Here is a 13,511-nt window from a genome sequence, read left to right as displayed (position 1 = left end):
AAGGGTGCATTCTTCTTACAAACGACAACGCCCAAAGAGACCCACAACTTCATGCTTCATCCTGGACCATTGTGAATGACATCCACTCATTGTCTTCCCACTCCATTGAATTAACGACGTCTATAATTTGCTGCGTCGTCAAGTCCTCTGCCTGACTACTGCTGTCTTTGCTCAACTCTCTGTACGCCGGCAGCATTGTCTCTTGACTCAGTGGCAATCCCGTCTCCGCCGGCAGAAGGGCCGGTGGGAGAGAGGCTGGTGCGTCTGTCGGTTGTTGCCAGTCTGGTAGTGGTACTGACTGTTGCTGCTGCTGTGCGACAATGGTTGTCGAGTCGGCTAATAGCCTCGGTCGGGTGACGTCGAACTCGAGGAGCATCTCCTCCAGTTTCTGCATCTCGTTCTTCCTGAAGTCGGCGATGAGGTTGCCGCTGGCTACCATTTCTTCGATGATGGCGTGCGATTTATCGAGCCAGGGGACTTGGCTCTCTATCAGACGCGAGTCGACCCCGCGGGCGACGAGCAGGGCGACTGTCGATACGAAGAGCGAGTCTAGATCTAGCGGAAGGAATGTTTCTAAACGAGACATTAGAGTTATTACTCGACTGGAGCTGCCTGATAATACTGACCGAGGAGTCCCTGCGCTCTCAGACGGTCGAGGATGTTAAGAATCTGGATACCGGACTCGGCGCACATCTGAAGCGGATTCCGAACTTTTGGCGATGCCATCAATGAGTCGGCCTCAAGCGGAGAGTTGAATCTCTTGATCAGACAGCATAAGAGAAGAGGTCGGGTCGCGAGAATGATGCACTTAACCATAAAGTTAGCACAAAACTCAAAAGTCAAAACTGGAAAGTGTCGACACAAAATTGCTCACCTGGTAGTAAAGGAGATGCAGGTGGGCAGAAAGTCTCGAAATGCCGTCGAAACGCTCATCGGCAAACAGCGGAAATGAAGTACGCAGCTCATCGGCCACGGCAACGATGCTTTGCAGCACCGCCTTTGTACTTAGGACGAATTTCTTATTGAGGCGGCCTTTTGCGCCGTAGACGGCTAAATAAGGGAAGGCAAGAAGTCAGCACATATGAACTCAAGCGCTGAAGAGGACATTGAAAAGTCTTGGACGTACTGCTGCTGATTTCTGCGATGATTCGAGCAAACTTGATCTGCATGCTCAGCGCGGTGGTGCGGTGAACAGAGCCCGGGTAGGATGGTAGTTGGCAAAAGACGCCCTCGTCCAGAGTCGACTGGGGCAGCCCCATCAGGGAAGTCATCTGCCGGTCGAGAACGTAGACTGTCCACCAGATCTTGCGACATCGTTGGACTAGTCCTGGACCCAAGTCCATTATCGGCATGTCTGTGTGCATGCCGTGGTTCATCGCCACGCTTTTGGCTTGCCCGATCTATCCCACTTTTGATTAGTCTCGACTGTGATAATGAACCTAAAGTAGATATTATCATGAAAAATAGACTCACAAAGTTGTGCGCAGCATGTCGAAAGTCCAGCGCTTGATAGTACCACGCCATCGAGCACAGAATCTCCGTCGACATGATAGGCTCCTTACACAACGCCGTAACATCAGGAAGAAGCTGCAGCGCCCGCACGAAGAAATCCGCCCCGGCCGGTCTGTTGTTCCCCTTCGTCTTCCTCTGAATGAGGCTCTTACCAAATGCCAGGATCACGAGAAAGTGGATGTACCAGAGGCTATTCTCTTCCGCCCGGTCGGCCGACGATCTGGCGTAAAACGTCTGCATATGGAGCATAAACTCTTCCTCCTCAAAGAGGTGGAACATTTGCCCGCAGTGGAACTTGACGGCGTTGATGAGGAAGATAGCGTAGTCGTGGCTCGGTATGAGTCTGTTGTCCAGCATTTGCGTCGTTCGTGAGCCGTCCCAGCCGAGGTCGTGGGCGAAGCCGTCGAAAAGGAGGCTGTTTGTTGGAAGAGGAGATTGGCAGACGTGTTCGTGTGTGACGCTTAGGACTTGGCGGGAAAAGGACCAGTTTGAAGAAGAGCCAAGGAAGTCTAGGCTTGGATGAGTTGTGTGTTGTAAGGTGCAGTTACTAGAGTAAAGAACTCACACGGTTGTCCATTGGACTCAGACATGCAGAATCGAGATGGCGTTGCAGTCAGAGGATTTGTCAAGTCTGGGCCATCTCCATCTCCAGGTGGTGAGTTTCCGCCTGTCCAGTCTGGCGTGTGATAACTTCGTCTGCGCTCATCGAAGCGTGACGGGTTATTTGGATCATCTAGCTGAATGAGCATGGGCTTGACTCACACTCAGCCAGGAGACTGTACCTTCACGACACGCGACGGCATCATCGTCGCCATCGGCATGCCTCAAGCTTTCCTCCACTAATGCCCTTGCTTGAGCGCGCTCCAACTGTGCCACTTTTTGTTGCAACTCGGATAGATATCTGTGACAAAAATACCATGTCAGAGAAGTGCAACCTAATCGAGTGTGTGTCGACTATTGCATTAAGTCACTACTCACCCCTGCGTTACCATAACCTTGTTGTCCCGCTCGTCAAAGATACATGTCAACCGCCTCTGCGTGCAATTGTTGCACGGGTGAAGGCCTGAGCACTTGATCTTTTGCCTCCGACATCGCGAGCAGCTGGTGATGACCTATCAGTAAGGCCATGCCTCATGAGTAGTGAGGGGGACTCGATGTAACGCACGCGTAAGATGATCGTTTCGTGATACGTCGTTGAGTGTTAGACGACTCCATTTCTAAGGCCGCAAGAACTTATTTCCCAACTTGGCTCGAAACTCGGAAGCACTTCCAGAGGCTGACGGCGTAGGGCAGCGAGAGCTGTGGTGTACGGTGGATAAGGTATCCGAGTGACGTCTCGCACAGAAGCCAGAAAACTAGAGATATCGGAAGGGCAGTCCGAACCTCCAACAATCAGGGTGCGGGGTTTCGCACTACTGTTGCCCATAGCATTTCTTAGTTCAGCGTATTCCCGGCAGTCCACGTCCGAAAGCGAAGTAGTTCAAGGTGGCTGATAACACTGAAGGCATGACTGGCCCGCTTAGCAAGGGAATCCCCAACTTTGGCTATCTCCAAATTCCTATTCGAGCATTGGTTTCTTTGCTGTTGGTTCCATGCGGGGTGCATTGAACCCGTCGCAAGCCGCAGCCAAACACGGAGAGATAGCACTGCGGACGGCGGGGGTGTTAACGTGGGGTCACCGTTATCGCTGCTTCCGACTCCAGATGCGATGCTATTGGTCTGTTCATTCTCCAACCTAACACACGGCATGAGAATAAAGGATCCCGCAACTTCACAAGAAGTACGCAAATGCAAGCTTTCTAGTCTTACCAGGTTGACTCTGGGGTTAATAGCGGTTGAAATAAAAACATAAATATCGGACTCCTCATAAAGATCTGAGCTTACCTACTTATTACTTACTATAAACACCGACCTACATGTTGTTGCCAATCATCCCCCTCGAACAACATTGATACCAATGCCTTCAATGTAACGATTTGGGAGTTACGGGATTTGGCCGTAATTACATGGGCTTTTCTTCCCAGACTGAGCTTTCGGCAATTAACAGTAGGCTCTCATCACGTCAAATGAAGCAGAAGTCTAGAGGAAGGCAATCATTCTATCTAAGCATCGTATGATAGAATAGGCTGTCACTGCCCTCTGTTAATTTCATCTCGCTTTGCTGCGTGTATCTATGAAAATCCTCTGATCCAGAGTTTCGCGGCTACTAGAGCAAGAGGCGGACCTGTCGATTGCACAACGAACCGGGTGCCTCCACCTTGATTTCTTCCAGGCCCCTCTCAAACCGATGAGCCTGGAGCCAAGGTAGCACATTTTCATCGGTGCTGAGGAATTTGTCAACGCCCTTTAGACCCACAACAGGAATCTTCGCTCTGTTTGTGAAATACGCCTTGAACTTGGCGTAATCCAGCGAGTCGCTTAGCAGGATTTCCTTCAGCTTTTCAGGCAGTAGCACAAGGTCGGCTTCTCCCTGATTTTGCCCCTGCAGCTTCCAGTTGATAATGTGAGCTAGTACAGCAAGGATGAACTCCTTGCAGTTCCCTTTTTGACAGCTGCCGTTTGGCGTGTTAAGTCGAATTCTGAACGAAACACCTCCGTTCACAAGAAACGTCACGGTTCCGGCGATGGCCGTGCCGTTGGTGATACTTTTCTCCAAAATATCCACGTAGGTAAGAGCCGCAGTTCTCACTTGATCTATAGAATAATTGTAAGTAAGAGGCTCTGAGGTGACCAAAATGGACAATTAACTTAAACACTCACCAGGCGTCAGAAACGGCTTCTTTGAATCCGCCATGATGATTGATCGGCACAACGTGCTATTTTTCGTGTGTATATTCGAGTATTTGAAGCTAGAGCTTGCTCCTTGAATGAACGTGCTGCCTGAAAATTCTTGTTCCTGGTTTGATCCAAGCTCCTTCGTGTTGCATGTGATGTGCTGAAATCACTGGAAAAAAGAGACGATGGAGAAGATAGAATCAGTGAGAACTGCTTGCTGGTTGCATGCATAAAGTCCCATCCTTAAATAGTCGGAATCGGTTAGCAGACAAAGCAACCGACGGTTCCACGAAACGCTTCACCGAAGCTTGAATAGCATCGCTTGGCTCTTTGTGCCCTCTATGACTATCCAGATCATTTGATCATTCGTACTTTCCAAGACTCTCCCATTTCGTCATCCAGTGAAATCACTTGGGCGAGACCGCCCCATTTCTGTCAACAGGTTTTTTGGAGCCTGAATAACAATATCCTGGGTTGAAAGGTTCTTGCGACGATGTTGTAGAGGATGAATACTAGTACGTATCAAGACAAGAGGAAGGGGTGAAATCCTTTGGGAGGGGGGAGTGATCAGATGTTCAGTGAAACAACATTGAATCTCTGAAAGAATGACGATGAACAGGCTTCGACAAAAGAAGGAACAGCCATTTAAAACATAAAAGATCACCAAGTAGTGTAGCCCGAGCGAAACGCCGGCCTGGTGTACCGTAGTACAAGCGAGAGCATAAAGAAAACATAGGATGAGACGGAAGTGAAGGGGATATGAACGTATTTGAATCGCAACGACAGTACGACGGGAGTGAAGTGTTGACAACGACCGGAGGTGGTGTAACGCAATGACGCTACCAAGAAGTGATGGAGCGGGGTGGCGCAAGTTGTCATCGGATCCGGTACCGCTTCGGGAGGCGTTTAACACCGGAGGGGTGTGGGGTCCGGTCACCGACACTGATATGGTAAGGCTAACCAAAAGACGATGTGGGCGCCGGGGTAATGCGGGCCTCGAGAGAAGTGAGGAATGGAGGCGAAGCATAGCGATCCCAAGCTGGACGTCTGATTTGGGATCGATCTTACTGGACGCTTTGCCCATGTGCCGTCACAGCAGCTTTCGGGTTGGCCCTCTCCAAGCGTGGACATCGGCATTGCCATGCGACCGGCCATGATCAGAACATCAAGCCGCATAGAAAGTTTGAACGAGCTGAAATTCCACAGGCCAAAGAAGCTTTTATTGGGGCTACTGACTCAGTAGTCATTTTTGAAAGCTTTTGAGCACATGCTGCGATTCTTGAAAGCTCTGCCGCATTTTCCGTCCTTAGGTTCACTCGCCTTATGAGTCAGGCCGCCTCAGAGTTCAGAATAGAAGTCAACACTCCACATCTTGCTGCCGCCGAAACATTGTCTGCCCATCCGAGTCTTCTGATATAGCTATGATGGATGGGAGCCTTCGACTGGAGATTTACTGGTACCGCTGAATAGAAAAATGAAGGCCACCAAAGTGAGATGCCTTGCAATCTTGGAGACCGGCTCGCCTTTGCTGAGAAGTTTCGATATAGATCAAAGGCAAAGTGACGACTTTTAAAGTCATGTGGCGGTTCCAGGTGTTGGAATCAAGTCAAAGTTAACACCAGTAAAAGTACTGAACTAAGTAGTCTCCTACGCTGATAGCTCGTGGGGCGCTGCCTCCTCATCATCGTCCTCATTCAATGGACCTGAACATTAAGCTCCAGATAGTTACGATAGGAATTGATTCACTCACGCTCTCTCGATGTAATTGGCCTTTTAATCAGAGCGTTATGATGATTCGCCTTCTCTGTGTGCTTAAGTCGTGATCGTCAAGCATTATCGAGAGTGGACCTTCGATTGGACTCATTATTTACCCCCCCCCCCCCCTCCAAAAAAAATAATCTTTCCTGGTTGCAATGTCATTATTCCTTCCGAAGACGTCCAGGAAAATTACGTCAAACATTGAGATGGATTGCTGGCCTGTTTCCTTGAGAGTGGTCTTGGAATCCGGACGACTTCGAGTTCACAACAGGGGTGTCATGCAAGTTCGGGCCATCCGAGAGATAAGCGTCAGAGATTGGAGAGCTGCCCGGAGTAACGTAGGATAAAGCAACGATCTTCAGTGGCATTCAGCACTTCAATTTGGGTTCAAGGGAACACTCCGATTTGCATCCTGTTGGCAAATTGTCCGATTGGTGCGGATATTTGCTGTTCGAACCAAGTCAACCTTCCCCGCTTCGCCCACAAAGGAGGTCGACTCAACCTACATGACGTCTTGACGGGCAGGCGTTGTGATCATCAAGTGCCTGATCGAATTGCTATATGATTCTGGCGTTGCAATGTGATGGCCGGGATGTCAAGATACGCCGAGACTACAAATTTGCCATGATAGAGGGAATACGAGGCCACGTCCAAGTTGTGGGAGGTCCGTCCACGGGCACTGCGTGTTGCATTATCGAGCTTCCTACTTAGTTAATCGAACTGAATGAACCATGCCTAGCAGCGAGATTAAATATCACGGAAGTCCAAAATGAAACAAAAAAAAAGAAGAAGAAGAAAAAGGAGTCATTCTTGAAAAGCTATCGAGTTCATTGACATTTGACTTCAATAATAGCAATATGATGCTTCAAAGATTGCTGGTGTCTCTTCTCGCTGGGGCAGCAGTCCCCGCCATCGCAGGTGTATTGCCTCCGAGACAAGCACCGAGTGCTGCAGAGGGCGTGACAACCATCACCAGTCCAGGAGGCTCGCAAATACGCTACAAACAGCCTGGAAAGGATGGCGTTTGTGAGACTACCCCTGGAGTCAACTCTTACAGTGGATACATCGATATTGCCCCGGACGTGCATGTCTTCTTCTGGTTCTTTGAGTCGCGCAGAGATCCTGCAAATGATCCGGTGAGTTATTCACTAATCCAACGATGATCGCATTCACAACAATGACCATCTAATTTGAAGGTGACGCTTTGGCTCAATGGTGGTCCTGGTTCCGATTCCTTAATCGGTCTTTTTGAAGAGATTGGGCCTTGCGAAGTGGTTGAGAACATGACCACCGTACTTCGAGACTACGCTTGGAATGAAATATCGAACGTCTTATTTCTCTCACAACCAGTTGGAACAGGTAAGCCCACGTGAAGTTCTGACTTAGGTCTACAATCTAACATGAACAGGTTTCTCCTACAGCGAGAAAGAGGTGGGGTTTCTTGACCCTACATACCTTCTAGTAGATAAGGAGCCAGAAACCTCCGATGAGCGCGAGGGCCGCTGGTCAGTCATCGACCCTACCAAAGAAGACACCAGTCGTCTGGCTGCTGTCACTTGTTGGGAAGTGGTGCAGGGGTTCTATGACGCCTTGCCGCAGCTAAGCTCTTCTAACATTTCTTCGATCGATTTTCACCTCTGGGCTGGTAAGCATTCATCTACAACATGAAAGGAAGGGTTTTGACTAACAATGAGACAGAGTCATTCGGAGGGCATTGGGGTCCGGCGTTTTACACCCTATTCAACGAGCGCAACTCTGAACTTGAGCAAAGCACTCCGGTCGGGCGCAAACTCAACTTGAAAAGTCTCGGCATTGTTAACGGCATCGTGGATGAGCACGTGCAGACCAAATACTTGCTTGCCTTCACTCGAGGCGAAAACAATGGCTATGGCATCGATCTCATCAACGACACGATCTATGAATACGGCAAGTGGAATCGAGATCGCCCTGGCGGCTGCCAAGAGAAGCTTGACTACTGTGACTATCTTGACCGCGACTCAATTGTTCGACGGTCGGCTTGTTCTGCCGCACAATTCATCTGCCAATCCGATGTTGAGGGCATGTACTACACTTTCAACCTGGAAGGCCGAGGAACCTATGATATCGTAAGGAATTTCGTTGTATCTTGAGGAAAGATAGAGCTTACCCTTCTCAGCGATACCCATCTGGCAAAGATGTCCCACCTGACAACTGGCGAGTAAGTTGTGTTATCTAGAAACCCGAGACTAATTAGTATCAAAACTGACTTGAGTGACCAGCCCTGGCTGAACACCGCCCCAGCACAAAACGCGCTTGGTGTTGATCTGAACTACACGTCAAGCAATCTGCTCTACACTGCTTACACCCTTTCAGGTGACTTTGCGGTTGGATATCTTCCGGATGTTGAAAAGCTTCTTGAACTTGATGTACAGGTGTCGTTAGTTTACGGTGATGCTGACTACATCTGCAACTGGCTGGGAGGCGAGGCGCTCTCACTCACGGCCAACTGGTCCGGGGCTGAGAAATTCCGCGACGCAGGCTACACCAGCTTGATGGTGGATGGTGAAGCCTATGGCGAAACTAGGCAATACGGAAAACTTAGCTTCACTCGAGTGTGGAATGCTGGACATGAGATACCTTGTAAGTGACTTCGTTTCGCGGCTCGTACCGAAGTAGCCATAAGTCTCGATTTAGTGAACGCTAACTCTCAGTAGACTTCCAACCAGCTGCTGCTTTCCAGATCTTCAACAGAACCAGTAATCGTTTCGATATCGCCACGGGACAAATCAGGATCAACCCTGATAGTACGTATCAGACGAATGGAACCGCCAAGACTACCAAGACAACTTCACTTCCGCCTTTGCCGGCACAGACATCAGCTTGAATAGCCAAATGAGACTTCCATGAATCTCGTGTGACCTGAGAGCCAGGCAACGAAACACGGCCCCATCCGACTTGGTCGTTCTGCTTGGGGTCTAGAGATATGGGATGTCGACCTGTGGGGACTAGGGTATGGAGGATCTGGGTTATTGCTCTGATCTTGACACTGTTCAAACTTAGGATAGTGAAAGAAACATCTATGTTGAGGAAGATCATTGCAATTGACCTGTCAATCGGTCGGAAGTCAAAAAGTGATGAGCTTCTGATAATATGATCGATAGCTGTCCAATCCATGTAGCTCACTTCCAAGCCAAAGAATGAAGAGAAGGGTTTCAGGAGTTTAATTTAATTAAGGTCAACTTAATTAAGGTCAACTTTGCAAGAAGGACTGAGACTCGGCTCGATGCAGACTTACTGATCAATGGCTTGCGTTATAAAGATTTCTTATGAAAGCTATTCGATAGGAAGGACATAAAGAACTAGTAAGTAAGTAAGCCAAAATATGCCTTGTCGAAACCGAGTATCAGAGAGTAAGATGAATTCTGTCAATCAAGAGATATAACACTTTCAGTAGGACATCAATAAGTCGAGGTAATAGTCGCGGGAATGTTCAGCGCTGAATGTGATCCAACTTCAACTTTTCAGCGCGCCCTCTAGTCCTTACGTGCAGTCAAATCTTCTCGGTTCTCAGTACAGGGAATTGTGCTATGTGCAGCTTTGCGGTGCCGTATGGAACCAAGCGGGCCACAAATGTCTCCCCGTGCACAGCTGTGTCGACTGCACTGGGGTCTGCTGCTGTTCCGTTCTGAACAGGCCAATCTACCCAAGCAGCCTCAACCTCGAGATATACGGGCGAAGTGCCTGAAGCCCAAACCGGGTTCGGAAGAGCAGCCACCTGCCTCTCAACTCCTTCCACCCAAGGGTCTCTTTCAACGATCACTTTGACGCCCTTTCTAGGGTCAACTCCAATGTTCCAACGAGAATTCGGGAGGTAGTCGTGATCACGGCACGCTTTCCTCCACGGCTCATCGTCTTGATCGCTGACATTTGCAAATTCTGTACAATCGGAGCTTTGGTCTTTGTAGTTGCGTGGAAGTCTCGTGATCGTCTTGTGGCCGACTTCGTAAGCATAGAGCAAGGGGCCATAGTAAACGCTGACAGACTTGTCGTCGTGTTCCTTGACCCTCACATCCGCGTTCAGCGTGACGAAAATGACAAATTTTCCTCCAGAAGGAATCTGTACACGGTGAAAGAATTCTGAATCTCCGTTTCCAGCAGTCGAGCCGAAAGGTTGCGTTTCTCGTCGAGACTGTGATTCGTTTCCACATAGCTCTATTGTGGAGGAGCTCGATGACCAATGTGGAACTCGGATCAGGAACTCGAAGGACTCTCGCGCATGGATAGAATAACGCAATGCGCAGGGAACAAAAGGGTAGTTTGATTCGCAATTGATGCTTATTCCGTCGATGTCCAGTCGAGAAGGAATGAGATGGGCATGGACCACTGAAGGCTCGCCATGGCTTGTCTGACCTCGGAGAAAGGCGTTCATCAACATCTTGGGGTATGCGGTAGGATGATTGACAGTACAGCAAGGCTTTCATATCCTGTTAGTAGAAAGACCCATGATGTCTAGACGGACCACTAACAAATTCTGGCTCTAGTCCAAAGACATTGGCGTATCGACAGACATCGTAAAATGGCGTCTTCTCGTCTTTGGCAAGTTCCAATTCACAGGCCCACGGCTGGTTAACCTGAGTGATGTATTGATGGCTCCACCAATCCGCACTAATTCCAGCTGGAATGGCGTTGAACGCTGCTAATTCCACCCGGTCGGCCAAGTCATTGTCCCCAAAGAGTTGGTAAAGGTATGACAATGAGAACATAAGCTCGACGGAGCAACAAAGCTCAGAGCCCCGTTGAGGAGAGAGGCCACCGATGTACTCATCGCTACTGACTGATCCGGCGGGAGTTCCATGATATTTGAAGGTCTTGCGCACAGCATCTCTGGATAAGTTCGCCAGCTCAGGAGATGGGTGCATTCGATATAGATGAGCTGGATAACGGAGTCCTGTGTATGTGATGTCAATATCAGCGTGCGTCTCCATCTTAGCGACTAACCTTGCGCAACATTGACACCGTGCTTGAAATTGAGAGACTTATATCTGACAGATGGCTCTTGTGGAAAGTCTTTCCCGAAGAAGATGGTCCAATCTCTTTCCATTATTCGAGATCCTTGCCACATCATCTCCATGACCTCCCAAATGATTCTGCGATCTTGAGTATCATGTGTTTGGTCGTAGAGCCATTGAAGAGTTAGTGCTAGCTCATGGGCGCGGGCAACACCAAAGAGCTGTAAGTCGAAAACATCGTCCTTCTGTGGGATATACCCCGCATAGTTATCCTTGAGCATGGCGTGCACTAGTCTAACAAAACGGAAGATCGCGTTCATGATGGTCTGCCGTTTTGAGGAGTCCGCAATGGCATGATTCCTGAGGCCTTGCAGCAAAAGACAGCGCGCCCAGATACCGCGAGTATGGGGCGTTGTCTCTGGTCCAAGCCAGCCATCCGTAGCTTGGTGAGATAACGTGTAATCAAGAAAATAATCCGCCTGTTTCTTGATTTCGATGTACAAATCCGGATCTGATGCCTCGTCAAGCGTGTATGCCAAGGGAACAATGTAGTTATACCAGTACGGAGCTGCCTCGTCCAAGGGGGTGTACTCCCATGTACCCCCAAGCCAAGTGCTTTCTTTGACGAAACGATAGAAGTAGAACAAGTTGCCTCCAAGACCTTTTGCACTAAGTCGGAGCTGATCTTGGAACCACCCATTGGCCTTAATAGCGCCGAGAGGATATGAGTCAAATTCAAGAGAGGTGAGTGCTGATATAGATGTGTAGACGTGAGACATAGTGACGGAGAAGAGTTTCTTTAGTTGAGTCTGTCGGACCTGTTGCTTTTGGAATGACCCAAGTCACAATGTATCGCCAATAACAAAGGTTATTACCAGATGCTAGGTTGGGAGAGGCTGGCGGACACTCAAAATAAATCATTTTAAATAAACATACGTTATTGATAGCTCGATCTGGGCTAGGCTGGTACAAGCTGGGTACATGTGACGAATCATCGTTAGCCTGCTGCATGGTCGGCAAGGCCTCCGGAGCTGCAGAGGGTGGTGGCACGGGTGATCCTCAAGGATCTGAGGATGGGCTGAGACCATACGACAAAGTCCAGTAATTGAGGTTATTTTGCTGCAGTGTCTAGTGGAAAGTATATCAATAGGCTCAGCTTGATTGGAAAAACAAGAAAATACCTTTTGGGACTGCCAGTCTAGTAGTTTTCCTCAGCTCCCCGGCACTGACAATACATAAATGATGGGAAAAGTGCGATTAGGAGAGCAGGCTTGCAGGTAATTACTTAAGCAGGTATTTTTTGCGCTCATTAGGAGTTTGAGCAACCTTATCAAGTGAAAGATAGCCTATATAGGCTTGGCGAAAAGCCCTCGCTTAAGCCACCTGTATTCGTGGATAGAAACATACTTCAACCAAATAGCTTTAGAAACTCTGCCACTGCTCGCGATAGCCCACCACATTTACTGTTTCCGTCAATATTACGCTCTCCTCGCCTTTTTGTCGGCCATCATCCATTGGAGGCCCGATATTTGAGACCCAACATCTAACAGGCCGTGTTAAAAATAGGGTGCAGGCCCAGAGATAACGGAGCTCGGGAGATGCCAGCTTGAAGTAATTCATTTTTACGCTCAAGTTCGAAGAAGCTTAAGAGTGAAAACCCACCGGGCTGCTGGTTTCCGCTACAGGAACGTGATAAAGCCCTCCAGATGACTGATCACAATCTGGTTCATGGCCCCTGCAGATTTAAAATAGGCTCTTTGAACCAACATGATTATTATCGCACACCGAACTCCTGAGCATTGTATCAATACCTTGGCCATTCAGGTGGCTGAGACCATCAAGCATAATGTGTGATCAAAAAGTGATGTTTTTGAATGAGAGGGAGAATACCTAGTTATCAAGTCACCACACGGGCAGATATTATGAGCACTCATAATGTGAGGCTTATGTGTTCGTTGTCCAGCATTAGGTGGTCTCCTCTTAGCGCCCTCACTCTTCAACCCCATATTGTATGGATGTAGCACGATCCGGGGTACCATACCCAGTTGGCCAAACACTAACGGATATGGCAGGTCTGCCGACGCGGCGACGCCCCCACCCATAACCCAGTGTAACTTGTTTGGACGTAGTTGAGCTTCGGTGGGAACAGACTTGACGAGCAGGCGGGCCAGCGGGGTTACATCTCAACTCCACCCTCGGACACAGGATCTCGACCGACTCGTACATATGCACATTGGACCTCCTATAACAGCTGATGATCGGTTCGTGTTGTTATCAGGTATTGGGCCGATTCCATATTTACCCTACATGATATTACTTTGTTGCGATTCAATAGGACTCAATAGGGGCCTAGCGGGAATTAAGCGGGAAGAACCCGGTATCCCGTCGGGCCTGGGAGAGAAATTGAACATTTGAACCTCAGGCGACGCACAGAGGGAGGATACTCCAGATACTGCGACCAACGGGCTGTGCCGCTAT

General features: G+C 48.9%; 4 protein-coding genes across 4 annotated transcripts; 1 reads left to right on the top strand and 3 right to left on the bottom strand.

Annotated features, from left to right (window-relative positions):
* Positions 1-49: 49 nt before the first annotated feature.
* CCOS01_13253 (uncharacterized protein) lies at positions 50-2,727 on the bottom strand (the record flags this gene model as incomplete). Its single annotated transcript, XM_060461399.1, has 9 exons — positions 50-573; positions 627-807; positions 875-1,050; positions 1,127-1,400; positions 1,474-2,021; positions 2,078-2,245; positions 2,295-2,413; positions 2,491-2,613; positions 2,678-2,727. The coding sequence occupies 9 exons, from the start codon at positions 2,725-2,727 to the stop codon at positions 50-52; spliced, it is 2,163 nt and encodes a 720-aa protein (XP_060307827.1).
* Positions 2,728-3,718: 991 nt separating this feature from the next.
* Positions 3,719-4,306, bottom strand: CCOS01_13252 (uncharacterized protein; the record flags this gene model as incomplete). Its single annotated transcript, XM_060461398.1, has 2 exons — positions 3,719-4,206; positions 4,273-4,306. 2 exons carry the CDS (start codon positions 4,304-4,306, stop codon positions 3,719-3,721), a joined length of 522 nt encoding a protein of 173 aa, XP_060307826.1.
* Positions 4,307-6,902: 2,596 nt separating this feature from the next.
* Positions 6,903-8,908, top strand: CCOS01_13251 (serine carboxypeptidase; the record flags this gene model as incomplete). The annotated part of the gene is made up of 7 exons (XM_060461397.1): positions 6,903-7,181; positions 7,242-7,404; positions 7,454-7,690; positions 7,744-8,150; positions 8,201-8,242; positions 8,304-8,664; positions 8,739-8,908. 7 exons carry the CDS (start codon positions 6,903-6,905, stop codon positions 8,906-8,908), a joined length of 1,659 nt encoding a protein of 552 aa, XP_060307825.1.
* Positions 8,909-9,574: 666 nt separating this feature from the next.
* CCOS01_13250 (uncharacterized protein) lies at positions 9,575-11,812 on the bottom strand (the record flags this gene model as incomplete). The annotated part of the gene is made up of 3 exons (XM_060461396.1): positions 9,575-10,498; positions 10,551-10,972; positions 11,023-11,812. 3 exons carry the CDS (start codon positions 11,810-11,812, stop codon positions 9,575-9,577), a joined length of 2,136 nt encoding a protein of 711 aa, XP_060307824.1.
* Between the last annotated feature and the right edge of the window lie 1,699 nt (positions 11,813-13,511).

The sequence above is a fragment of the Colletotrichum costaricense genome (assembly GCF_030867565.1).
Source record: "Colletotrichum costaricense strain IMI 309622 chromosome Unknown Scaffold_17.1, whole genome shotgun sequence".
NCBI classification, from domain to species: Eukaryota; Fungi; Ascomycota; class Sordariomycetes; order Glomerellales; family Glomerellaceae; genus Colletotrichum; species Colletotrichum costaricense.
Note: the sequence above shows the minus strand (reverse complement) of the source record. Positions and strands in the feature narration are given on the sequence as shown.